Source organism: Leopardus geoffroyi, chromosome B4 (assembly GCF_018350155.1).
Source record: "Leopardus geoffroyi isolate Oge1 chromosome B4, O.geoffroyi_Oge1_pat1.0, whole genome shotgun sequence".
Lineage (NCBI taxonomy): Eukaryota > Metazoa > Chordata > Mammalia > Carnivora > Felidae > Leopardus > Leopardus geoffroyi.
This window is the reverse complement of record NC_059341.1, coordinates 15497939-15522623: the sequence shown is the minus strand read 5'-3', so window position 1 is coordinate 15522623 and position 24685 is coordinate 15497939. Positions and strand designations below refer to the sequence as shown.

Below are 24685 nucleotides of genomic sequence, written 5' to 3'. Positions count from 1 at the left end.
TTTTGATAAATGGTTTTTCTTTGTCTATTGAGATAGGATTTTTATCCTTTGTTTTGTTAATGTATATCTCAATTAATTTGCAAATACTGAACCATCCTTGCACCCCTAGACTAAACGTCATTTGACGTTGGTGTATGATCCATTTACTGTGTTTTGAATTTGGTTTGGTAACATTTTGTTGAGGATTTTGGATCTGTGTTCATCAGGGTTATCAGCTGGTGATTTTCTTTTGCTGTAATGTCTTTGTCTGGTTTGGTTAGGGTAATACTGGCTCTGTAAAATGAAATTTACAAGCATTTCTTCTCTTTGGCTTTTTGGAATAGTTTGAGAAGGATAGGTATTAACTCTTTTTTCAATGTTTGATAAAATTTACCTGTGAAGTTGTTTGATCCTAGACTTTGGTTTTGGGGAGTTTTTTTGATGATCAGTACAGTTTTGTAACTAGCTTTCGGTCTGTTCAGATTTCCTATCTTTTTTTTTTTTTTTTTTTTTTACCTTTTTTTTTTTAATGTTTTATTTATTTTTGATAGAGAGAGACAGAGCATGAGCAGGGGGAGGGGCAGAGAGAGAGGGAGACACAGAATCCAAAGCAGGCTCCAGGCTCTGAGCTGTCAGCACAGAACCCGACACAGGGCTTGAACTCAGGCTGTGAGATCATGACCTGAGGCAAAGTTGGACGCTCAACTGACTGAGCCACCCAGACACCCCTTCTATCTCTTTTTAATTCAGTCTTTGAAGCTTGTGTATTTCTTGTGTATTTTTGAAGCTTGTGTATTTATCCATTTCTTCTAGGTTGACAAATTTGTTGACATATATCTATTCATAGTAGTCTTTTGTAATGATATTTTATTTCTGTGACATTGTTGTAACTTTCTCTTTGACTTCTGATTTTATTTATTTCGGCCCTCTCCTTTTTTTTTCTTGATGATTCTGGCCAGAGGCCTTATCACTTTTGTTTATCTTTTCAAAAACCAGCTCTTAGTTTTACTGATATTTTCTATTTCTTTGGTCCCTGTTTCCTATATTTGTACTCTGATCTTTATTATTTTCTTCCTTCTACTAACTTTGGGCTGTGTTTGTTGTTTTTCTAGTTCCTGTAGATGTAAGGTTAGATTGTTTGAGATTTTTCTTGTTTCTTGAGGTGCGTCTGTATATTAGGTACTATGGGCACCTATAAACTTCGCTCTTAGAACTCCTTTGCTATGTTCCATAGATTTTTTGGCATGTTTCCATTTCCATTTTTGGATTTCCTCTTTGAGATCTTTGTGACCCATTGTTTGTTTAGTAGCATGTTTATCCTTCATGTGTTTGCTTTTTTCGGTTCTTTTTTTGTAATTGATTTCTAGCTTTACACTGTTGTGTTTTGAAAAGATGCTTGATACAATTTTAGTCTTCTTAAATTTACTAAGACTCATTTTGTGGGTTAACATGTGATCTGTCCTGGAGAATGTGTCATTTGCACTTGAAAAGAATGTGTGTTCCGCTGTTATTCAATGGATTATTCTATACGTATCTGGTAAGTCCATCTGATCTAATGTTGTTTAAGGCCACTGTGTCCTTACGGATTTTCTGCCTGCGTGATCTCTCCATTGATGTAAGTGGAGTGTTAAAGTCCACTATGATTATTACTGTCAGCTTTTCCCTTTATGTCTGTCAGTTATTTGCTCTATATGTTTAGGTGCTGCTATGTTAGGTGCCTAGATATTTACAGTTGTCCTATTCTTTTGTTGGATTCATCCCTTTCTCATAATGTAATGCCCTTCTTTGTGTCTTGCTGCAGACTTTGTTTTAAAGTCTTTTTTGCCTAAGTATTGCTGCCCATGCTTTTTCTTGCATTTCCGTTTGCATGGAATATTTTTTTCTATTCTTTTCAGTCTGTGTGTATCTTTAGGTCTTAAACGAGCTTTTTGTAGGCAGCATATATCAATGGGTCTTTTTTTTTCTTTAAATCCGTTCAGTCACCTTGTCTTTTGACTGGAGCATTTAGTCTATTTACAGTTAATTTCTGATACGTACGTACTTATTGCCATTTTGTTTCATTGTTTTCTGGTTGTTTTGTAGTTCTTTTCCTTCTTTTGCTCTCTTCCCTTGAGATTTGATACTTTCCTTGGTGTTAACAGTTTGGATTCTTTTCTGTTTGTGTACCTGGTAAAGGCTTTGGTTTGTGGTCACTATGAGGTCTGCATATAACATCCTATGTGTACACCCCAAGTATTTTAAGTTGATGGTTGTGTAAGTTGGAACACATTCTAAAAGCACTACGTTTTTAAATGCCCCCCCCCCCACCAGATTTTCTTTTTGATACCATATTTTACATTTAAAATTTTTGTGGACTCTTAACCAATTATTGTAGATACAGCTGATTTTACAACTTCTGTCTTTTACCATAAGCTTTATAAGTGGTTGATCCACTGCCATTATTATACGTTTGCTTTTACCAGTGAGGTTTTTTTCTTTCATAATTTTCTTAAGTCTTGTTATGGCCTTTTCTTTTTCCCTTTAACGTTTTTTGTAAGACTGGTTTAGTGATGTCGAACTCCTTTAAATTCTGTTTTTCTGGGAAGCTCTTTCGCTCTCCTTGAATTCTGAATGATAACCTGGTCAGGTAGAATATTTAGGTTTTTTCGTTTCAGCACTTTGACTATATCATGGTACTTCCTTCTGGCCTGCAAATTTTCTGCTGAAAAATCAGCCCATGGCCTAATAGGGTTTCCCTTGTAAGTAACTTTTTGCTTCTCTCTTGAAGCTCTCTTAATATTTTCTGTTTATCTTTATTCATGACATTTTAATTAGGTTCTTGATCTGAGTCTCTTTGGGTTCATCTTGTTTGGGACTGTCTGTGATCTCTGGACCTGGATGTCTGTTTGCTTTCCTAGGCTAGGGGAATTTTCAGCAATTATTTCTTCAGATAAGTTTTCTTCCCCTTTCCCTCGGTCTACTTCTGGGATCCTTATAATGCAATGTTATGTGCATGATGTTGCACAGAGATCTCTTAATCTATTCTCTTTAATTTTTTGTTTTTTCTTCTTGCTCTTCAGTGTGGGTGATTTCTACTACCCTGCCTTCTAGGTCACTGATGTGTGCTTTTGCATCCTCTATTCTGCTGTTGTATTTTTCACTTCCATGATTGTATTCTTCAGCTCTGAATGGTTCTTTTTTTGTATTTCATGCCTTTCCCTTAAAATTCTCAGTGTTTATCCATTCTTCTCCCAAGTTTGGTGGTTTTCTTTATGACCGTCATTTTGAACTCTTTATGAGGTAGATGGTTTATCTTCCTTGTGTATAGTTCTTCTTCCAAGATTTTGTCTTATTCTTTCATTTGGAACCTATTCTTCTGTCTCCTCATTTTGCCTGACTCTGTTTCTCTGTAGTGTGTCAATCACTTATGGCTCCCTGTTTGAAGAATTGGCTTTATGTAGAAGGTGACATGTTGGGTACAGAAGTGCAGTCCCCTTGGTTACCAGACCCAGGCTTTCCTGGGATATCCTCTGCGTGGGTTTTGTGTATCCCCCTGTTATGTCTGGACTATGACTGCCATGGGCATGCTGTTTAGGGGTTTGCTCCCAGCGTGGCTGGTGGTGAGGCCACTGGTCGGCATGGTTGGGATCCCCACCCTGAGTGGCAACCACTTTGGGTGGGGCAGTGGTTCAGGCTGAGGCCACTTGCTGGGTGTAGCAGTTTGGGAACCATTTTGAAGGGGTACCTGGTGGGTTAGTGGGACTGGTCTGTTGGGAAATGCCAAGGCAGAGTAAGTTGTGCTAGCAAGGTGGGATGGATAGTATCAGAAATGGCACCCACCAGTGCTGGGCTGGCTAGGCAGAAGGAGGGTAAGAAAAATGGTACCCCCCCCCCCCCAGTACTTTCATTCCTGGAGAAAATTCCTATAGATCCCTGTTTCTCCAGCATACCCCTTAAAATTAGGCATAAATCTTCACACCTGGCTCAGGTACTTTTCACACTGCTGCTCCTGTGCTGGATCTTGGAGCGAATGAGTTCGTATATGGTTCTTTGAAGGACTGAGTCTTGGTTTCCTGTAGCCTGCTAGCTCTCCCAGAGTTAAGCCCTCCTGATTTGCAAAGCAAGACATTATGGGGACTTGTCTCCCCAGTGCAGATTACCGGGGAGAGGGTGCCTGATGTGGGTCTTGAGCTTCTTGCTCCTCGGGAAGGATGTGATATCCCTCCTGCCTGTGGGTTGCTGTGTCAGGGTGTGGGTCCCAACCAGACCAGATCCCTGCTACTCCCTCCCTTCCCATTGTGGTTTTTCCCTTATATCTGTAGCTGTAGAATGGCTGGTCATTCTGGTAATCTTCATGTCATTCTCAGAGTTGCTCTGTATGTAATTGTAGCCTTGTTGTGTCCATTGGACCTGACAGGCCCAGAATCCTCCTACTCTGCCATCTTGGTCGTCCTCCTCCATCTTTATTTCTGGGATATTTTTTTCTTTTATTTTCAGTTCTTTCTTGAGTTCTGATCTTTCATTCCTGAGTTTTCCCAATTCTGGTTTATGTCAGTTTCTTGTCTCATACAATTTTTTAAAATGTGTTTTCCCTTGTTTTGCAAGAGTAGGTAACAGTTTTGATCTGTTTTCTGGGCACAACTTTCTGGTTGGTGGACTTTCATTATCGGTAAGGATGGATGGTATTCTACATCTTATTTTCTTTTTTCTCCTACTGACTGCATTGGATTTGCTCTTGGTACTATTATGCTGCTCATTTTTATGAGATGTTTTTGTGATCTTTCAGAGGGAGACATGGTACTGGATAGATTTTCTAACATCCCAGAGCTCTCTCTTCTTTTGCTATCACGTAGTGGTAAAAATATAGTAGCTTGCTTTCGATGACGACCTGGCCCAGTTCCCCTCTGCACTTGTATCTGAACCTCCTCTGTCCTTGGTATTGATTCTCAGTGATGTCAGTTTCACTTTGGATCCCCAGCTATGATGGGGCACCAGTTACAATGTGGAGGGACTTTCGCCCACCATTAAGCAATTCTTTCTAGTACCAGTTGGGTGTCCTGCAATTCAACTCCATTCTGATGTTATTCACGTGAGATGCTATTAGATCCCATAGGTGAAGGGCTCAGTCCTGTAAGACTGCCTCCTGCCCCTTCCCAGTTCAGATGCCAGTCGCATGTCCAGATTGTCACCAGTGCTAGTGACCAACTGGAGATCAATAAGAGGTTACAGAGAACCCCTCTTTTATTTCAAGTAATTTACTAGAGTGGCTCCAAGAACTCAGAGAAAGGTTTTACTTACTAGATCACTGATTTATTATAAAACGATACAACTCAGGAAGAGCCAGATAGAAGAGATGTATAGGGTAGGTTATGATGAAAGGGGTGCAGAACTTCCATGTTCTCTGTAGGAGCGTCACTCCCCGCAAATACCCACGTGTTCACCCGCTTGGAAGCTCTCTGAACCCCACCTTCGTGGTTTTTATGGAGGCTTCGTGACATAGGCATGATTGATAAAATCATTGACCATTGGTGATTGATTCAACCTCCAGTTCCCTTCCCGCCCCTGGAGGTCAATGGGGTAAGACTCTAATCACATAGTTGGATCCACTGGCAACCACACCCAGTCTTAGGTGCTTCCCAAAAGTCAACTCATTAACATAAAAAAAGTCTTTGTAGCTTTTATAGCTTAAGAAATTACTACGATTTTAACACCTGTTCCAGAAAGGGGAGGAAGACCAAATATGTACTTATTATAAATCATAATATTACACTGGTTCCCTTTTTTTTTTCCCTGTCTTGGTTAATTTTGAATATAGGCTTGTCCTGGAAGGTAGTGCTGGCTGATCAGGTCACAGGGGCTGGGCTTGTCCTGTCCAGTCAGGTCTTACAGGCTCTCCTTTGTTGCAGTGGACAGACCCTCCCCAATTTTGGCTGCTTCCCTCAGGTTGGTGCACTGCCCTTCCTAGTGAACTTGGTTAGTTCTTTAGGGGTCATTGTTCCCAGGCTTGTTAGGTTCCCTGTTGCCGGTCTCTGCTTTCATCACAGATGCTGATGTCATGTTGGTCTTGTGGGGTGTTTGTTCTGACCCACTTGTATGTGGGAGTTTTGGGGATTACTTTATCTTCTAGTTTTGTTGTCAATTATGTCCTTAGATTTTTTTAATGTTTATTAATTTTTTTTTTAAAGAGAAAGCGTGCACGTGCGCTCATGGGAGAGGGGCAGAGAAAGAGGGAGGGGGAGAATCCCAGTCAGGCTCTGGCTGTCAGCACACAGCCGGACTCCAGGCTCAATGTCACGAACCACGAGATGGTGACCTTAGCCAAAATCAAGAGTGGACGCTTAACCAACTGAGCCACCCAGGTGCTCCTGTCCTTGGGTTTTTTATTGCTGTCTGTTCTCTATTCTTATGTGGGGATCAAGATTCCTAAAATGTGCTGCCAGGCTTCCACCATCTCCCAAGAACGCACACTGTGTTCTTAAATCTGGCAGGCTCCAGGCCTTGATCGCTCGGCTTTCTGTCCTACTGCGGACGGGCATCTACCTGAGCCTTCCAGCCTGCGCTCTGGGAGCCTGAGCTTTGGAGTCTCCCAGCTTGTCCGCCTCCCATGGCTTGTTCTGTAACACAGATGTGGCTGTTGTGCGGGTTTCTGAAGTTTTCACTGTGGGAGGGGAAATGGTGATTATCTGGAGTCAGTGGCTAAGCTGCATGCACAGAAGACCCACCAAAAAGTAGGTGGGTGGCTTAAAGCGCGGAAAAAGTGCGTCCCTTTCACAGCACAGTCCAAGACGTGTGCTTCTCGGTCAGTGGGCATCTCTCTTCCTTGTGACATCCAGGGATCTCCGTTCTTCTCCATTCCTTTCTCTGCCACCTGGGATATCATCCTCATCCGCTTATTCAGAGCTAGGTGGCCAGCACTTGGTGGTCTTAGCTTGGTAGGAGAGCAGAGCCATTGCCCCGAAGGTTAGCTTGGCAGGAGAGCACTCAGGTTCCCTTGGGAAGAGCCCGCACAATTGTACCTGTTCTGAAACTTGTACCTGTTAGATTTGTCAGTAGGGGTCATGAGGATATTAACACCAGAATTCTTACATGTTGCTGTTGGGTAAAAGCCTGTGCTGCTTTTACTTGAAAGTCCGTTTTACGAGATAGAAAGCCTCACAGTTTCTTTTCCTGGAGTACTGTAAATGTGTTACTGTTTTCTTCTGACAAAAAGCATTGCTTTCCACAGGTCTGCTGGTAGTCTTATTTTCTACATAAACGCTTAGTCCTTCTTAGGTGCTGAAAAGACTGTTTTCCTTTAAGTTCAGGTGTATTAGTTTCCTGTGGCTGCTGTAATGAATTATCACAGACTGGATGGTTTAAGACAGCAGGGATTGGTTTTCTTATAATTCTGGAGGCCAGAAGTCCAAAAGTCAGGGTGTTGGCAAAGCCACACTCCCTCCTCGGGGCTCTCGGGGACGATCTGTTCCTTGCCTCGGGAGGGAAGGCTGGACAGTGGCTTCTTAGTCAGGAGCCCAGCATCCTGCTCCAGAGCCGCTACAGCGCAGGTGAGGGAGCACGGGCTTCCGTGGGCAAGGGGACCGTAGAGAGGTCCTCTCACACCTGGCCCTGTCTGCCATCCTTTCTTTTTCACTTAGAGTCTTAGACCTTCTGTGCAAACAGAGATTCGTTGTTGCAGTGCTTCCTCTTTGGGTATATTTCGACACCCTGAGGATTGATCTAAGGAGAGAGTATCATGTCCTGGCTCAGCACGTGGACTTTGGAGGCATGGTCTTAGTTAATTATCCCAGTGTTGCTATTTATTACTAACGTGTCCTGAGAAAGAGCTCACGGCGTCCCTATGCCTCAGTTTTGTCAGCGGGGAAATAGGAAACCTACCACGCCGTTCCTTGAATGCAAGGCGGCGTCTGTGTAGTGCCCGGTGCGGAGTTGGTGGCCGTTACGGTCAGTAATTAGGAAATCGTGTGTGTGTTAAGCTGAGGCTCGGGCATTTGGGAAGATCTCATTGTGTGAGCTCCGGTGGGGCAGGAAGTTTGGGGGCGAAGAGGTGAATGGCCTTGGGGTGATGGGCGCAGGGGAGGGTGTGGTGGCGGCCCCTGGAACACATCCACTGGCCAGATCCGTGTATGGAGAGGGCGGAGGCAGATGGAAAGGTGCATCGGAGCAGGAGTGTGGGGAGACATGACGAGCCAGGGGGAGGTGTAGGGAGATGCTGTACTGGGTCACAGGAGACAGGCCCAGGTTTGAGCGTGGGTCTGTCCTGGAGACTGACTGCCAGGACTGGTCCTCACTACACTCGGAGGTCCGTGTCTGACGATGTGGAGAGAGAGGCTGAAAGCCAGGAGTGAAAATAAGATGAACCGGCACGAGACCAAATCGAGTCTTGTGTGTGAACGAGAGCAGGTGGCACGGGGTCCTCAAGTGTTTGGTGGCCGGCAGGACTAGCGCTCCAGCTCGGGGAACCACATGCTCTTGTGTAGGCAGCAGGGGTAGGACTCCAGCTCGTCCTGCTTCTGAAGGGGACTTGCCTTTGCAGGGAGACGTGGGGCTTTGGGGGTGGAGTAAGACGTGTGGACAGAGATGGCAGTGGAAGCCGAGAACCAGAGAAATGAGGAAATAGCAATGTCTGCCGTCGCACCCTGGAAAGGAAAAAAAATACCTGTGCCCTACCTCCCTGTTTATCCGCAGGGACACATGGAAGTTGAGACTGCACCATGGTGGGGGCTCCTGGGTGGCTCAGTCGGTCGGGTGTCCGACTTTGGCTCGGGTCGTGATCTCATGGTTCGTGGGTTCGAGCCCTGTGTCAGGCTGTGTGCTGACAGCTCGGAGCCCGGAGGCTGCTTCAGATTCTGTGTCTCCCTCTCTGCCCTTCCCCCTCTTGTGCTCTGTCTCTAAATAAACATCAAAAAAAAAAAAAAATTAAAAAAGGAAAAAAAAGAATGCACCATGTTGTCTGAAATGGAGAAAGCACACATATTTGATACTGTTGGTGTCTTGGTCTTTTTAAAGTTTTTATTTACATTCCAGTTATTTAATGTACAGTGTTATATTAGCTTCAGGGGTACAAGAGAGCGATTCAGCACTTCCGAACAACCCCCAGTGCTCATCACAAGTGCGCTCCTTGATCCCCATCACCTGTTTCACCCATGCCCCTCACCCACCTCCCCTCTGGTCCCCATCAGTGTGTTCTCTAGCGAAGACTGTGTTTCTTGGTTTGCCTCGTTTGTTTTGTTTCTTAAATTTCACATATGAGTGAAACCATATGGTGTTTGTCTGACTTCATTTGCTTGGCATCATGCTCTCCAGCTCCATCATATTACTGTCAATGGCAAGATGTCATTCTTTCTTACGGCTGAATAATATTCCATTGTACCTGTGTGCCACATCTTCAGCCGTTCATCAGACACTTGGGCTGTTTCCGTAATATGGCTCTTAGAGATAATGCTGCTCTAAACATCGAGGTGCGTGTATCCCTTTGAATTAGTATTTTCGTTTTCTTTGGGTGAATACTTAGTAGTGCAATTGCTGGACTATGTGGTCGTTCTGTTTCTAACTTTTTGAGGAACCTCCGTACTGTTTTCCAGAGTGGCTGCACCAGTTTGCATTCCCACCAGCAGTGTAAGAGGGTTCCCCTTTCTCCAGATCCTCACCAACACCCGTTGTTTCTTGTGGTGTTGATTTTAACCATTCTTGATTTTGGTAAAAAACGAACCTATGAATTAAGCTGCTTTTTTTTTTTTTTTTTTTAAATCTTTCAAATGTCTTAAAAATGTCGAACAGTTGGCCTCTTGTTGACATTTATTTGCTTTATTTGGCCAATAAACACCAGAGTGAAAATTAATCAGCTTTTAGTTTGGAAACAACTTTTGAAGGGTTGTCTCTGCTGATGAGCTCTGAAACCATGGCAGAGCTATTTAACCACCCTCTGCCTCATTTTTCTGATCTAAAATTGGGAGGGAGGTGATTAATAACAGTACTAGCATGTAGGGTCGCTGCGAGGCACGGATGAGGTGGTACAGTTCCCAGGATGGTACCAGCTACCTCTCAAGCATTTGGCAAACCGGAGCTATTGTGGTCACTCCCTTATTTTGTTTTCACGGTTTTGATGCTATTAAAGTGCCCAGCATAGCACATTGATGTAGTAAGCGTGACATAAATACTAGTTCATTCTTATCTCCACTCTTGCTTCTTTCCCAGAGTCCCATAATTTAATTCAGCCTTTCATTTTCAAGATGAGAAGTTTGCACCTTAGAAAATTCCAGTGAGTTTCTCAGGATCTCATGGCAGTACGATTTGGATGTCACACTGCTTGAATTTGGTTATTCTTTGCTTTGAGTCCCTTCATGTAACTGTCATATTTTATTCAGGATGATAGAACAGAGTTTTCCATTCACGTTTATACTTTTTATTATGGTTTGGAATTTCCACCGTCTTGGAAAGAAGCAGCTCAGGGTGGAATCTGAAGACCTCAGTTGTCGTCTTAGTTCCAAGTCCGGTGGTCGGCGGGACCCCAGAAAAACCACTTGGCCGCTGTGGGCCGCAGTTTCCTTACCTAGAAAATGGGAGGGGCTTCAGCATTTTGATTTCTAGGATGCTGTAACTGACTTCTAAAGCTGCACCTGTTTTTCGTTACGCCAATAACGTGGTTTATGCTAGAAAAAGTAGTGTAGATTGTAACAACACGCAGGTAGGTAGGTAGGTGGATGCAGAATAAAATTGAGTCTGGACCGTGAAGATTTTACTAACCCTGAAAAGATTTTCAAGCCTTTCCCTTTTCACGGGACTTTCAAATCAGCTTATCTCCTTTATGGCACTTACCTTCCACAATGTGGCCTCATGTTCTGTTGCATCCCCTTATTATTACAGAGTAATCTTGTCGAGGGCAGTCAGTGTGCCCCACTCACGTGCTGTCCCTGTCACACTGCCCAAGTTCGGTCCTGCAAAACAGTTGCAGTTCACTGAGCATGTGTTAATACGGCCCTCCTTATACCTCAGGAGCAATTAATGACTGCACACCCTAGGTGACTTGGCCTATTTTTCTCTTGGATTCGCCCAGCCATCTTCAGAAGTACAGATTTTCTTTGTATTTTTTTCCCGAAGGAGAGACTGGGAGGTGGTGCGTTTGAACAGGAATGGTGTGGCCTCCACTTTTTTAATAACTCAGTGACTCGGGACTAGTATCTCTTGACTTAATGTCCCAGTGGGCAGAAAGCCCCCAATCAGGGACCCGCTCACGGGGGTTCTCAACACCTGTGAATTCTTTGGTCACGTGCATTCATTTGCTTTCCTGTTGAATGAAAGGGCAATTTAATTACAGCTGTTAGACCCGTTATCTGCAAATAGTATAATTTAGTCAAGCAGCTTCAAAACCTTGCTACCGGAGAGTTTTCAACTCACTTTCAATAATTAGTTGTGAAGTAAGGGAAAGCTTTCATATCCTGGTGATATTTTTTTTTTTTTTTTTTTTTTTTTAGGTTTTAAGTTATGAGCAATATTCAGAAAAAAATGTTTTTATGATTCTGGGTGTGTTGATGAATATGATATTTGTATTATATCTTAGTATTGAACATTTTATTTTCTGCCTTCACTCTGATATATTGGCAAAAGCTGCATATTTAAGAAGATCCGATCTGTATCTTACTACCAGGGGTGAAATAATTTCAGCCATGCGACACAGGCAGGCATTTTAATCATGCATCATGGAGACGCAGAACCCAAATTGGTCAGCATTGCTTTCGGATGCTGACATCTGGCTGGCTTCCACATCCCTTTGGAGTCTCCGAATCAGGGTTATTTAGGGCTGTGGCTGTTTCCAGCCTACTGGGGAGCCAAAGTGGAAAAACCATTTGAACCGTCCTATATTTCAAGTTCAAATCAATTCTTTTTGGCCTACAACTTTGGGGGGAATTGAATTAATGGAGGGCACTATTTGTGATCCTAATCTGTCATTGCACAGAATTTGAATCATGCCCCCAGAGTTGCCAAACAAGGCCGCCCTCTTTGAATATCCAGAAGTATGGTAGTTTTTCAAACATGGCGGTCTTTACCTCCACAAGAACTGTCAGAAAGGGGTAAACCATTTGCCCTCTGGTGATAGCAGTGTCTCTCTGACTTCTTCTCTTTGTGACGCAGTCTCTGAGGTAAACTGGGAATTCCAGTCCAGTTTCTGTCACCAGTTAAGAACCTTTTATTTGAAATCCAGAGGTGGCCAATTCTGACCTATAGCAAGATAGCAGAATCCTTCAGGTCCCATATCATATTGCGTGTTTTCAGGTCTCCTTCCCTGTGGTTCACACTGGCTTTGTTTTTTCCTCTGGATGGAAATGCCATTCTGTGAAGTTACAACTTTGTCCCTTCTCTGAAGGGCTACCAGAGGAAACATTTGCCTTCTCATTTGCCAAATAGAAAACGTAGAGACAATTTCCAGTGGGCCCATCACTGTGTTATGTTAGGTTATTTTGAAAACAAGGCTGTAATGTCATCTTATGGTGCTGTGGATCTCATCAAGGGTTTTTTTCTTATGCTGCCTACTTTATGCTGAGAGAAGGAAAAAGCCAAACTGATTGTTTTTTCTTATATATTTTTAAATGTTTATTTATTTTTGAGAGAGAGACAGAGTGAGACAGAGCACTAGTGGGGGAGGGGCAGAGAGAGAGGGAGACACAGAATATGAAGCAGGCCCCAGGCTCTGAGCTGTCAGCACAGAGCCCAACGCAGCATTCAAACTCACAAACCGCGAGATCGTGACCTGAGCCGAAATCGGGTGCTTAACCGACTGAGCCACCCAGGTGCCCCCAAACTGATTATAAATAATAATAATAATATCTGCTTCCATGTGTTATCTAGAAATTACGATTCTTTTCCTAGGAATATTTAGTTCTTTGAGTTTTCTGGATTGATTCCATTAAAATACTGGCTGCCCCATCCAGTCCTGTACTTCGCCTGTTTTCCATCCATTTGCTCAGGGAAACCTGGGATGGCATCCATAACCTCCTGTTTCTGGGTCGTGCAGGTATGCCCTCTGCCCTAAAGCATTTTTGGATGTGTCACCCCATAATAAGTAACACCTCTTTCTCAACTACCTTTTGTCCTTTTTAATCTGCTACTCTTGTGTCGCTGTTCCTTTCATAGCCTCCATTTTAGCATTTTGGGGCATGTTCGGTGTTCCCTGAAGTGAGAAACTACGTAGTTTGCCATCCAAACCGGGACAGTTTCGAGAGGGGCCGTCCGCGTAATCCAAGACGTCCCCAGGCTCAGCAGGACGCATAGCCGATGGTACTTGGTAGAGAATGTCCAAGGTAGAGCCTGTTAGCATTCTGAGTGTACTGAGTGCCCGAATGAGTCCTTGATTATATTTCTTGTGAAATTGTTTAACTGGCCGGTTCCTTTTTGAGCATTTTCCTGCTGATTCCATTCTTGGCTGGAGAATAACTAGTCATAAATCACGCGTCCATTGCCAGCAACCTCACCCATCCCTCCTTCCTCCACTAATACCTCCTTCACAACAATTTTGTTTCCCACTGTTCGTTCTGGCCTGAAGAACATTATTCACCCAAGTGCCATTTCTAAAGGCTAGAGGCAGAATGATGTCCAAGACACCGCAGGCTTTAACTGTGTATGTCAGCACACTCTGTAGTCATTTGGTTGATTTTTGAAATATATTCTGCTTTGAAAATGCCTAGGCAAGGCATAGTCTAATACTACTTGAGGAATTTTAATAACAGTTTGTTCGCCCTGTTCTGGTGCTGCTCGTGCTTGATGGGTTGTGGCTAGCGGGACCGCTAAGGTTTGTTATTCACACGGTGAAAGATCGCCTAGTGTGTGATTAAGATTTGCAAGGTAGGTCGGTGGGTACAACCTGCTTCCATTTTCCCAATGTATTTGACCATGGCGGCTTTTGTGCTTTTAAATAATCTATTCTATTTTGGTAGACCCTTTCTCCCTTCTTTTTTAACAGCACAGTTTCTATACAAGACTCACAATGAGCTCACCATTGCCAAGTGGAGGGGAGTGGCGGACTGTATAAATACGTTTGTCGCAACTCGGTCTTTGCCTGTTCCAGGCTTTGTGATTGATTCTGTGATTCTGATTCCGTCCAACTTAACTGCCCTCCCCGCATACCCGGCCTGGAGTCCTTTGTTGCCCTAAATATTTTCTCAAAGACCTTTTATTAGCTTGCTCTTTACTGCTCTAATTCACCCCCAAGCCCCCCCCCCCACCTACTTTACCATGTAGCTCTGTCCCAATAGCACGAGAGAAAAAGTATGTCCTCACGATGCTATCAGGTGAAGCCACAACTGCATTTCTCCTTATTAAACCAGAAAAAAGAACTCGTAAACTTTGTCACTTTCTCTCCTGCTAAATGCTTGCTGAAGGGACGTGAGGAAATGATTGAAAAGAATCCGCTTTCCCTAACTAAACCTTCCATTGTGAATGGTGGTTGGGAGAAAGAGCCGAAAAAGTTTTTTTCTAATTAGTTGTGATATTTTAGGAAACATTAAGGCAGGAAGAGATGGGAGATTGTCCATTTTCTTTTGTAATCAGGATTGATTCCTGTGGCGCTCAAGAGGAGTGGTCTGCTAGTATGTGAGGCTGCTCGTTGTCTGCTGGTTTCAGTTTGCCCCACCTTCTGCCCCTGATTTTTAGCTGCCACAAGGTCACCTGGAACATAAGACTACGTTTCTCTGCCTCCCTTGCAGCGAGGCCTCACCGTATTACAAAATTGTGATTAATTGCTTGCAAGTCAAAGTACCATGTGCGGCTTCCTAGAAGCATTCAGAAGGAGGAAGCCTTCTTTTTTTCTGTCTTCCTGAGAGGGATGCAGACTGGATGGCTTAGCTCAGGCAGCCATCTTGAACCGTGAGGTGGGAGCCATGTGTTGGGGATGGTTGAGCAAGGTCCCTGATGTTTTCCTGCTCAGCACACACAGGATCGCCTGTGAGTGAGTGAGAGACAAACCCCCCTTGTGTGTACTCTTTGTTATTTGTGGCCTGCTGTCACATGAAGGTGACTGTAATCTTAACCTGTACATCTATAAATTTTTTTCATCTGGTTTAGTATGAGGGTAGCTGTTTGAGATTCTCCCCCCCCCCCCCATATCAGACTGTATACCTCAGATCAACGAATGCTTCATTGGTGGACAAGGAATCTTGACTTTCAAAATGTGCAAGATGTTTTGCACTGTTTAAAATCTTAAACGTCATGGGAGAAGCCACCACTGTGACTCTTTTGAAAAACCATGAAAATGCTCATCTCCTCCCCCATTGCCTTTCTCTTCCCCCTTCTTAATGTTTCAATCCTAAAACCAGTCAGTGGGACAGAAAAAGAGAGGTGGTTGGGGTCAGGAGGGCCTGGTGGCCTAGAACGGGGTGTGGGAACCTGTGCGGGGAGAGGTGAGCATCTGTGCAGGTGGGGGAGCCTGGCCCGTGAGGTTCGAGCCCAAGCAGGACAAGGAGCGTGTCTCTGTGCAGGGGCAGGTGAGCAGGGGAGTCTGAGCAGAGTGCAAAGCCAAGGTGTCCCAGAAGGAAGGAGGGAGGTAGGGGAGATTGGTTACTGCATTGGTTCTTGAGTTGGATAGTGGAAAGGACACCAATTCCACAGAGGCTCTTCACCTGAGGAGTTAATAAAGGCACAGGATACGGCTTTCCAGGTGTGAGAAGGCATTGGTGAACATCTGGGGCCTGAGCGTCTCACTGGGTTGGCTTCCCAGAGTCGTTTCTTAGTTGCTCAGGACGTTGCTCTCCAGATTTATGAACCATCAAGACGTGAGTGAGCAATCAGTGTTTGAGGAGAGCCTGGGCAGAAATGTCCAGCAATGTCTCTTATGCCCAACTGGGCACGTACCTCGTAGCCAGGTATAAGCCATCAGCCTCCGTATCCCTAAACAGTGTAAACAAGCTGACCCTGGGGGTTTCAAGTTTAAGCTGAACGTTGTACATCTCTAACTAGCCTGTTTGTCCCGATCTTGACCAAGCATCAGAACCAGATTTCCGGGTCCCCCTGCAAATACGCATAGAGCCGTCCCCGCCCAGCTGTAACAGAATTCCATTTCATGCAGTTATATATAGGCTTATTGATTACATGGTAAGTAGGTTAGAGATAATGGAAGCCAGGGTGCTCATGTTAGAGAAGGGAATTACAAATATGGAAAGGGAAAAAGCTAGAATGAACCGAATGATGTTGTATTAGAATTGCATGTATTGTTGTGAACTCAAGGTTTTGAATAGTGAATCGGTATAGATTGTGTGTGTGTGTGTGTGTGTGTGTGTGTGCACGCGTATGTCCATGTGTATGCGTGTGCAAGCTCTGTCCACTGAGAGGAGCTGAGAATACTGAGCCCCAAATAGCAGTGAGCACATCTGGTGTTCAGATTGTGTCTTATAAATACCATTTTCCACAAAAAGGACCCAGAGCTCATTAGAGAAATGGTGATTTCAGGGCTGTGGCAGAAAAGGGACAAGATGATCCGGGATATCCTGTGCCAGCAAGCAGGGAGGTGCTCAGGGAGCAATGGAGACCTGTCACAAGGACAGCAGCCAGCTTGGATGGGCTCCCTGTGGCCAAATCAGACAATCTGAACACTGACATGAATAATAACAATAGATAATAATCCATTGACTGCAATAGGAAATCACAAAGCCCTACAAAAATAAAGAAGTACATTGCAGTGTCTCAACAGCAACACTGTTTGGACTGGATGATCCTGAGTAGTTAAAACCCTGCTCCGCCCAACTGTTTTTGCAGGATCGCCCACACTGTTTTTTAGCTCTGGACATTCCTGCAAGGCAGTGGGCTGCCTTGTGCCTCGTAGGACGCTTAGAAGCGTCCTGGCCCCTGCCCTCAAGACGCCTCTGCTTTAGACTGGTGCTGTCCTAATACGGATGCAGTGAGAGCCACATGGGAAAGTTTAGGTTCTCAGTGGCCATGGTTGTTAGAATCAGAAATGTTCCAGGCATTGCCAGACGTACCGTGAGGGTAAGGATTATCCTGGTTGGGGATCATGAAATATGTGGAACAGGAAACGTGAAACACGAAGTACTCTCCCTTCCTCACCCCCCTTCTCCCCTTTATTAATTACAAAGGGGAAAAGAATACATTTTCAGTGGAGAAGCCTGGCAGGCAGAAGTGATCAAGGGGAGATCATCAGTGACAGGACAGACTGAAATCGTGTGCCACCTGATAGGAAGAAGACCACAGCATTTCTTCGACGCTCCTGCCAAAGATGCTTAACCTCAATCTAAGAACGGATGACAAACCTGCCCGGAGGACATAGTGTAGAATAACTTGGCCTGCAGCCTTCACAGTTGCCAAGCTCATGAAAGTCCAGGAGAGAGAAATGCAGGCGACAGGTGACCTAAGAGGGCCGGCAGCTGCGTGCAACGGGATCCTGAACCGGATTGCTTTCTCTAGAACAAATGATTGGGACGCAGCCTTCACAGTTGCCAAGCTCATGAAAGTCCAGGAGAGAGAAATGCAGGCGACAGGTGACCTAAGAGGGCCGGCAGCTGCGTGCAACGGGATCCTGAACCGGATTGCTTTCTCTAGAACAAATGATTGGGACATTTGGTGGAGACGGGTGAGGGCCAAGGATTAGGTGATTCCGACGGGTGACAGGAAGTCCTCGGCCTGGGTGGCTGTGCTGTGGTTTGCCGTAGGATGTCATTGTACGAATACTCCGAGCTTATGCAGCATCGGGCCTGTGGCATAACCTCTAATGGTTCAGGGCAGGAAAATAGGTCTCTGTACTGCATTTTGAATTTCCTATAACTTTCTGAGGACTGAAAAAAAATACAAGTTATGGTCAGGAGTGATCTATTCATTTTCTTGCAGGCATGCTAAGACTTTGCTTGAGAAACATTTTTGTCTTCTTCTTAGGGAAGAAATTCTGCATTAATATAATAATGTTCTTAGAGAAAGAATATTGGAAAGATGCCTAAATCTGTTTGCTTATTACGTATAATGCGTATTTAAAACATATGCTGGTCATCCTGTGGAGCTTTAGAACCCAAAATGGAAGGCAGGTCACTTTTCTTCTTGGACTTTTTTTTTTCTCCTGGTGGATCTGTGTGTATTTTCTTTCTTTATGGTTGGAAAACCTTCTTTTAAGCAAGTCTGTTCTTGTTTAGTTTAAAACTTCACAATACTATTTGAAACTGGCAAACAATGTGCAGGGGCGTGGCAACATCAACCAAAATAATTTCGGAGGAATTTTTTTTGATATATTAGTCACTTGATAGCGTGTAGAAGAATTTCTGGGTTGCCAATGGACATAGATGAAGTACTGTGCTACCTGTTTATTGTGACATGATCTTTCTGTCTTCACATGATTTAAAAAAATTTTAAGTTTATTTATCTTAGAGAGAGAGAGAGAGAGAGAGAGAACATGAGCAGGGGAGGAGTAGAGAGAGAGAGAGAGAGAGAGAGAGAGAGAGAGAGAGAGAATCCCAAGCAGGCTCTGTGCTGATAGCACGGATGTGGGGTTCGAACTCACGAACCACGAGATCATGCCCTGAGCAGAAATCAAGAGTCGGACACTTAACTGACTGAGCCACCCAGGCGCCCCTGATGTTCGTTTGAGTACAGGTAAGGCATTGTGCCTCTCCAGGCTCTGGGGACCCTTCTTCTGAGTGGCACACGTTATTGAGATGGATGCCTCAGGCTAGGCCAGCAGAACAGGTCGCCTAGCAAAGCCAGTCGGCCCTCGTAATGTTTGATCCTGTGACATCAATCTCGTTAGCTCTAACTTGCTGTGCTAATTGCCGTGTTAATTGTATAACTTCTCTTAATTTGGCTTAACATTTAACAGTGTTACATGAAGGCTTGCTTCCATTTTCGTGAGTGGTAGCATTTCAACCTGTGACAATAATTTAACGCTTTACCTTGTCGGAGTGTAGGGGTAATTCGTGCACATTTACTGACTGTGATTTTTTTGTTTTTGTTTTTTTTTTACAGTCTCCTTATCCCACATCACACAACTGGTCCTCAGCCATAACAAGCTAACAAGTGAGTTAACTTCCATCGTTTGTTAGACTGTTTCTGACTTTGAGGTAATATTGTGATACCATAGATTCTTTTGTTTCCTTTGAAGACACTCATGACAGATGATATTTGGGGAAACCTAAAATCGTTTTTGGTGACACTATGATACATGAGCATATTGCCCTGTATTTTGTGCTTTTTTGAGAATTCTTGCCTAACGTGTGTTAACTGAAGACAAAATGACATTGCTTCTCTGGAAATGGTCCCATTCAGGGGTGGTAAGTGCTACAGCGATCTGAATGGCCAGGAGGTTCATTAGTATTTCATGAAAAAAAAGTACTCCAAAATAATAATATAAGAGTTCTTGGCTTTCTCTGTACTTCTCCTGAAAAGGGGAATAATTAACTGTTGTGATACTTGTCTTCTCTGATCCAAGGGGGGGGGGGAAACCCACAAAATTGTAGAAGTTCTATCAATCTGCATCTGTATTTTTCACATTTTGAGTCCGGTCCCCAAGAGGAATTCTCTGGGGGCGTGGGTGGTGTCATGGCCTGGTTAACCTAGAGGACATTGGATAGCTGTTTTTATGACAATACCTCAGGTGAGTGATAAAACGGGCCATTTTATTCTTAGAGCTGTGCCTTTAAAGATTATAATGACAGGGACCCACTCTGCTTTCTCATTCCTAATTGACTGTCACTTCCTTGTTCTTGCCGTAGCTCCTGTAGACTTGAATGATTCTCTAATCATGTGGTGAGAATTTGTTAGGGAGCTTTCTGAGTCCCATGAAATTGAGCTGGGTGTCATGCTGAGGGATTTGTGTCGTGAATCTGTGTGTGGGGGGGTGCCTTATATACTGCTCGAGACATTGTCATTGAGCTGTTGATTATTGAGAATTAAGAAGGCAGTTAAGGCTCCTCATGTGCAGGAAACAGGCAGACTAGTTCCGTTTCAGCAAAAAGCACATATTTGTAAGTCCAAGGCAGAGTGGCACAATGGTCACGTTTGAGTAATGGTGGTCATAGAAGCTGAAAGTAAGGGCTCCAAGTCTCATGTGACCTTTTTTTTAAAGTTCATTTATTTATTTTTGAGAGAGAGAGAGCATCCCAAGCAGGCTCCACACTGTCAGTGCAGAGCCTGAGATGGGGGCTCAAACCCACAAACCGTGAGATCATGACCTGAGCCGAAATCAAGAGTTGGACGCTTAACCGACTAGCTGATATGCTGCCATTTTCATGGGTTTCAAAACAAACAGTCCAGCTGTCCACTGAGACCATGGTCCTAGTTTAGAGGGTACTGCAGTTTTATCTCGAAGGGTGGACCATGTAACCCCTGAATTCCCCAAGATTGCGTGAGAAGTTCCTGAAGCTGTTGCACAGTTCATAAAAATAGCTAATTGCCAAGGTTCCCATGGTTAGATTTGCATCATCAGTAGAGCGAAAAGAGTTTACATTTAAATGCTTTGTTCCTATTACATCATTAATTTATCTGTTCTTTAAAAAAGAAAAAAAAAAAAAAAAAGAAAGAAATCTTTCAGGTGTTTTGAGATTTTTTTCAGTTGTAGTGCATTTCTTTTTACATGTCCACAAAGACAGAAATCGTAGATGGGTGAATCTGTTTCTTTCTCCAGGCATCTAAGACAAGATGAATTTAGAGAGGCATAAACATGGGGTTAAATTGTATCTCTTAAAAACATTTGACTGTGAATGGATTCAGACTTCAGAGTCCTTCTCTGAAGAGTCCTTCTGAAGGACTTCAGAGTCCTTCTGAAGAGTCCTTCCCTGCTTTTTGTTTTTTGTTCTTTTTTTTCCCCCCCCATGTGAGACACTCTTGACCTAATCCAGTAAACTCTAATTAATCGTCTTGGTAAATTCTGTTTCAAGCCATTGTGTGCAGTGTCAGTGACACTCGATCTGTTCCACTAAGGTCAAATTAGCATCTTTTACTATTTTTCTGGCATTTAAATGAATGACTTCGCTATGGTTTTTCCAGTATTTATAGTAAATATGTCCATTTGATGGAAATATAAATATGCATGAAATCTAAGAGGCTGAGCACACCCTCCTGTCACTTTGTATTGTAATCAGTGTCTTTCACTGTCTGTGGTTTTTAATAGGACCTGGCTGACATTGCTACATTAAAGCCAGTGGGACACGAAAGATAAACCGCTCAGCCCCGCTTTTATCTTGCAAAAGTAGTTGTGTTTTTCTCTGAGTCTGCCAGTTACGCTGTTGTTTGACATTTCCACCTGTGTACTTAGCGAATGAGTGACGGGCTTGCACAGACCGGGACCTCGATTTGGGGACACCGTGTGATGCTGGAGTCAATGTCTGCAGAGCCATCAGGGACCGTATGGCATCAAATGGACTTCCTTTCCCTGTTGGTGGTTCTGACATCGACGGGTCCTATCCACGTGGTCCAAGTGAGGCCACGGGAAGCTGGGCGTGGTCAGTCACATGATCCTTTCGTTCGCCCGAGTTTCTGTAGTTTTCCCTATCTGAGTTCACAAAGAATACATACAAATTGTCAAGCCAGTCGCTATGAGAGGTTCATCATGATTACAGCATCACTATTTAAATTTGAGCCGGGAGAATTGGGGCAGCATGGACAGGTTTTGGTAGAGTCCGAGGGGCTCACCCTGCCTGAAACAACTCTCCTAGATGCGAGTGTCTCCCTGACGTGTTCAGAGGAAAGGCAGAGCAATGAGTGAGTCTTTCCCTTCTTTCCTTCTGCTCTGATCGGGCAGGTGCTAGCTGGGAGCCCAGCACAGGTTCTTCGTGGCCCAGGGAGACTGGCTTCAGAGCGAAGATGAGGTTATGGCGCCGGGCTGCCCCTTCTGAAACCGCATTTGTGCTGTGATAGCAAGCACCCCTGGGGGAAGGTGCAGTTCGCCTGATTTTCAGAACCCGCCCTCATCTGGCCCGTCCTCCTCCAGCCAGTGTGTCCTCCTCCAGTGCGGCAGACGGATGGGGGGTCGGTCTCTCCCCTGGCCGGCCCTGCCTCTGCACCTGTGCCACCTTGCCTCTTCTCTTCCACTCTGCGCGGACTTGCCTCCTCATCCTCTGCCCGAGGCTCCCCTGACTGCCCTGGGCAGTGGGAAATCTCTCTTCCCCACACTCCTGTTGTTCACAGACCCTTACACCAGTGTGGCCCCGCTTGTCCTTCTCCGCTTGATATTTATTCCCTCTCTCCAGACAGATCGGAAGTTTTCTCCAAAGTGGGGACCGTTCGTTTCTTGCTTTGACACCTGTCGTCCAGTACGTGGTGGCTTACCAGCAGTTGCCTGTGTCAAGCAGTAATGATTGATAGCGGGGAACAGTAGGTGACAGGGAGGTCCTGACAGGAGACAGCTGGCCTGAGGTCAAGCAGTCTGTGTCCAAACTGCACGGTGTCAGGACTAAGTGGGATGGGGACTTGAGTCGATGTGGCCCCCACACACACACTGTTTCTTACTCGTGGGTTCGTGCAATACCTACTGGACTACGAGTGCCCTAGAGGAGCATTATCTGGGACACCTGGTGTCCACGCTCTTGATTTCAGCTCAGGTCGTGATCTCACGTTTCGTGAAATTTGGCCCCACATCAGGCCCTGCACCGGCAGTGTGGAAGCCTGCTTAGGACTCTCTCTCCCCCTCTGCTCCTCCCCTGCTCATTCTTGCTCTCTGTCAAAATAAATAAACTTATTTAAAAAAAAAAAAAAAAAAAGCATTACCTTATGTCCTGGAAATTGATGTCCTTATCGCGTTCCTAGTCATGGGGACCCTTCTTGGTTGAGGAATGAGGTGCTGGGAGGGCGCCCCTCAGGTGCATCTAAGAATCCGCAGGTGGGAACACTGGTGCTGATGTCAGGAGGAAGCAAGGGCACACCTTCTCCCAGAGGCCCCCCTGGACTTGGCTGTCACTTCTCCGGAGGGCGTCCTTTTGCTCTTATGGATGTGACAGCTTCTGGGCCTCTTCCTCTAACACGTAAAGGTGGTTTTCTATGTTTAAGGCCTAGGTTACTTACTGATTCCTTCATTGAGGTAATTGCATTATCATTTCCTTGAGCTGAGGAGCCCTTTCGGATGCTGTTTTGTATCTACTCTCAGAAAAGTACCAAAAGCATGGTGAACATCAGATGCTGGGCCCTCAGTTAATGCTGGTTGATTAATGGATTGGCAGGTGATGAGTTGTGCTTTGTGCTAAGTCAGAGCAGACAGATGACATACCCAAGGGCTTGCCAGCTCTCCGTGTTTTGGAAGAAGGGAACGTAGTGGTGATTTCAAAGGCTGTTTCCTGAGCGTCTGTCCCTCTGTTCCAGTCCTTGTCTTTATCATTACTCTGCTTTTTAAGTCAGTGTAAGCTGAGTCTTTTTATTTGGCTCCATAATCTCATACCTGGTTTTTATGGTGGTTTGGAAGCGTTAGCTTTGTAAGTGCTTTTTGTTTTCTACTTGTTTTCAGTCTTAGAATTTCATTTTGAGCCTGTCATTTTAGGACTTGTCCACCAGAGGTCACTGTTGAGATATGTATTTTTTTCCCCCCCAGGTCTTTTGCCCAAAGATTAAAAACCAAATTTGTGTTGTCAGATTCAATTTTTTGCAGGCTGTTCTGCTGTGTCCAGTAGGGTATGTTGCTGTTGCCATTTACGTGGTGCAGCTTGTGCCATAATTGAGGTAGATCCCTCTAAGGATATATGTTATTTTTTTGTTTTGCTCCTATAATTATCATTCAGCCTCAACATACTATTTTTTAGTGTTTATTATGGCTTCTTTCTCAAGCTACAAAGTTTTCTTCTTTACGTCGGAAGAATTTTATCGCCTTCTGTAGTATTTTGTATTTGGCACATGTGAGATTTTATTCCTGGGGAAGAAAGTTTAAAATATGTATATGTGTAACCAGATTTTAATAACCATGTATTTTTTCAGATGTAAAGCTACAGAATAAATTCTTAATCTTGATAATCTCCAAACATTTGAACAGATGACTATAGGCATGTATTATTTTTCTCGAATCTGCCAAATCTGAGACATTAAAAGAGATCACAGTTCTTTAAATATTTTCTTCCCTAATAGAAGTTTTAATTAAAATGACTTTGTTTGATCTGAATCAAAAAGAGAAAAACAACCATGTAAAACTCAGGGAAATGTGCATTTTGTGTGTACTTTAACAGATTCTTCTACTAAACACCACTGTGTCGGGAAGGATACTATGCTTTATGAAATGAATTACACTCTGAGTCAGTGATAAAACAATTTCTGGGCATAATTTTTTAACATGAAGCTTTTCTTAATTTTACAAACAATTTTATTTTTATAGCAAAACCCACATACAGATATTGCTAGCACCTTGAATGTGACAATAGTGTTTTATATTTTATGACTCATGCATTTTGAGGCTTAAGTACTCATCATTTTGTGTAAGAAATGCAGAGGATATCATTTCGCTGTGTGTAAACGTTGAACAGCCAGCTCTGTGTAAACCTTTCATGAGTGCTGGTCTCTGGATGTAACTGTTCACTTTTATACTTTGAACTCTGAACTGTCCTATAAAACCTTCCCTTGAGCTTTTAGGAGTTTTGCCTGCAGTATGAGGCCTTAATGTGACCGTATCTTGTCATTTAATGTATCGGAAATGGCTAGTCAGGCAGTAAACCTAAGTTTTATGGCGAAACGTGTTTTATTTTTTTTAACAGACTGTTTCCTATTAGTTATAGCTTATGTATGAATTCGAAATTATAATGAATAAGAAGTGCTAGGGTTTTTTTTTTTTTTT

General features: G+C 44.0%; 1 protein-coding gene across 5 annotated transcripts in view; it reads left to right on the top strand.

The window, feature by feature from the left end:
* RSU1 (Ras suppressor protein 1) overlaps positions 1 to 24685 on the top strand; it is a 203424-nt gene that overhangs the window by 20664 nt on the left and 158075 nt on the right. For 3 of the 5 annotated variants that reach the window (XM_045463386.1, XM_045463389.1, XM_045463385.1), the window contains exon 3: positions 18907 to 18957. The exons of the other annotated variants lie outside the window; for them this stretch is intronic. In XM_045463386.1, coding sequence (XP_045319342.1) covers positions 18907 to 18957 — 51 coding nt within the window. The remainder of the gene's footprint in view (positions 1 to 18906; positions 18958 to 24685) is intronic. 5 annotated transcript variants of the gene reach the window in all.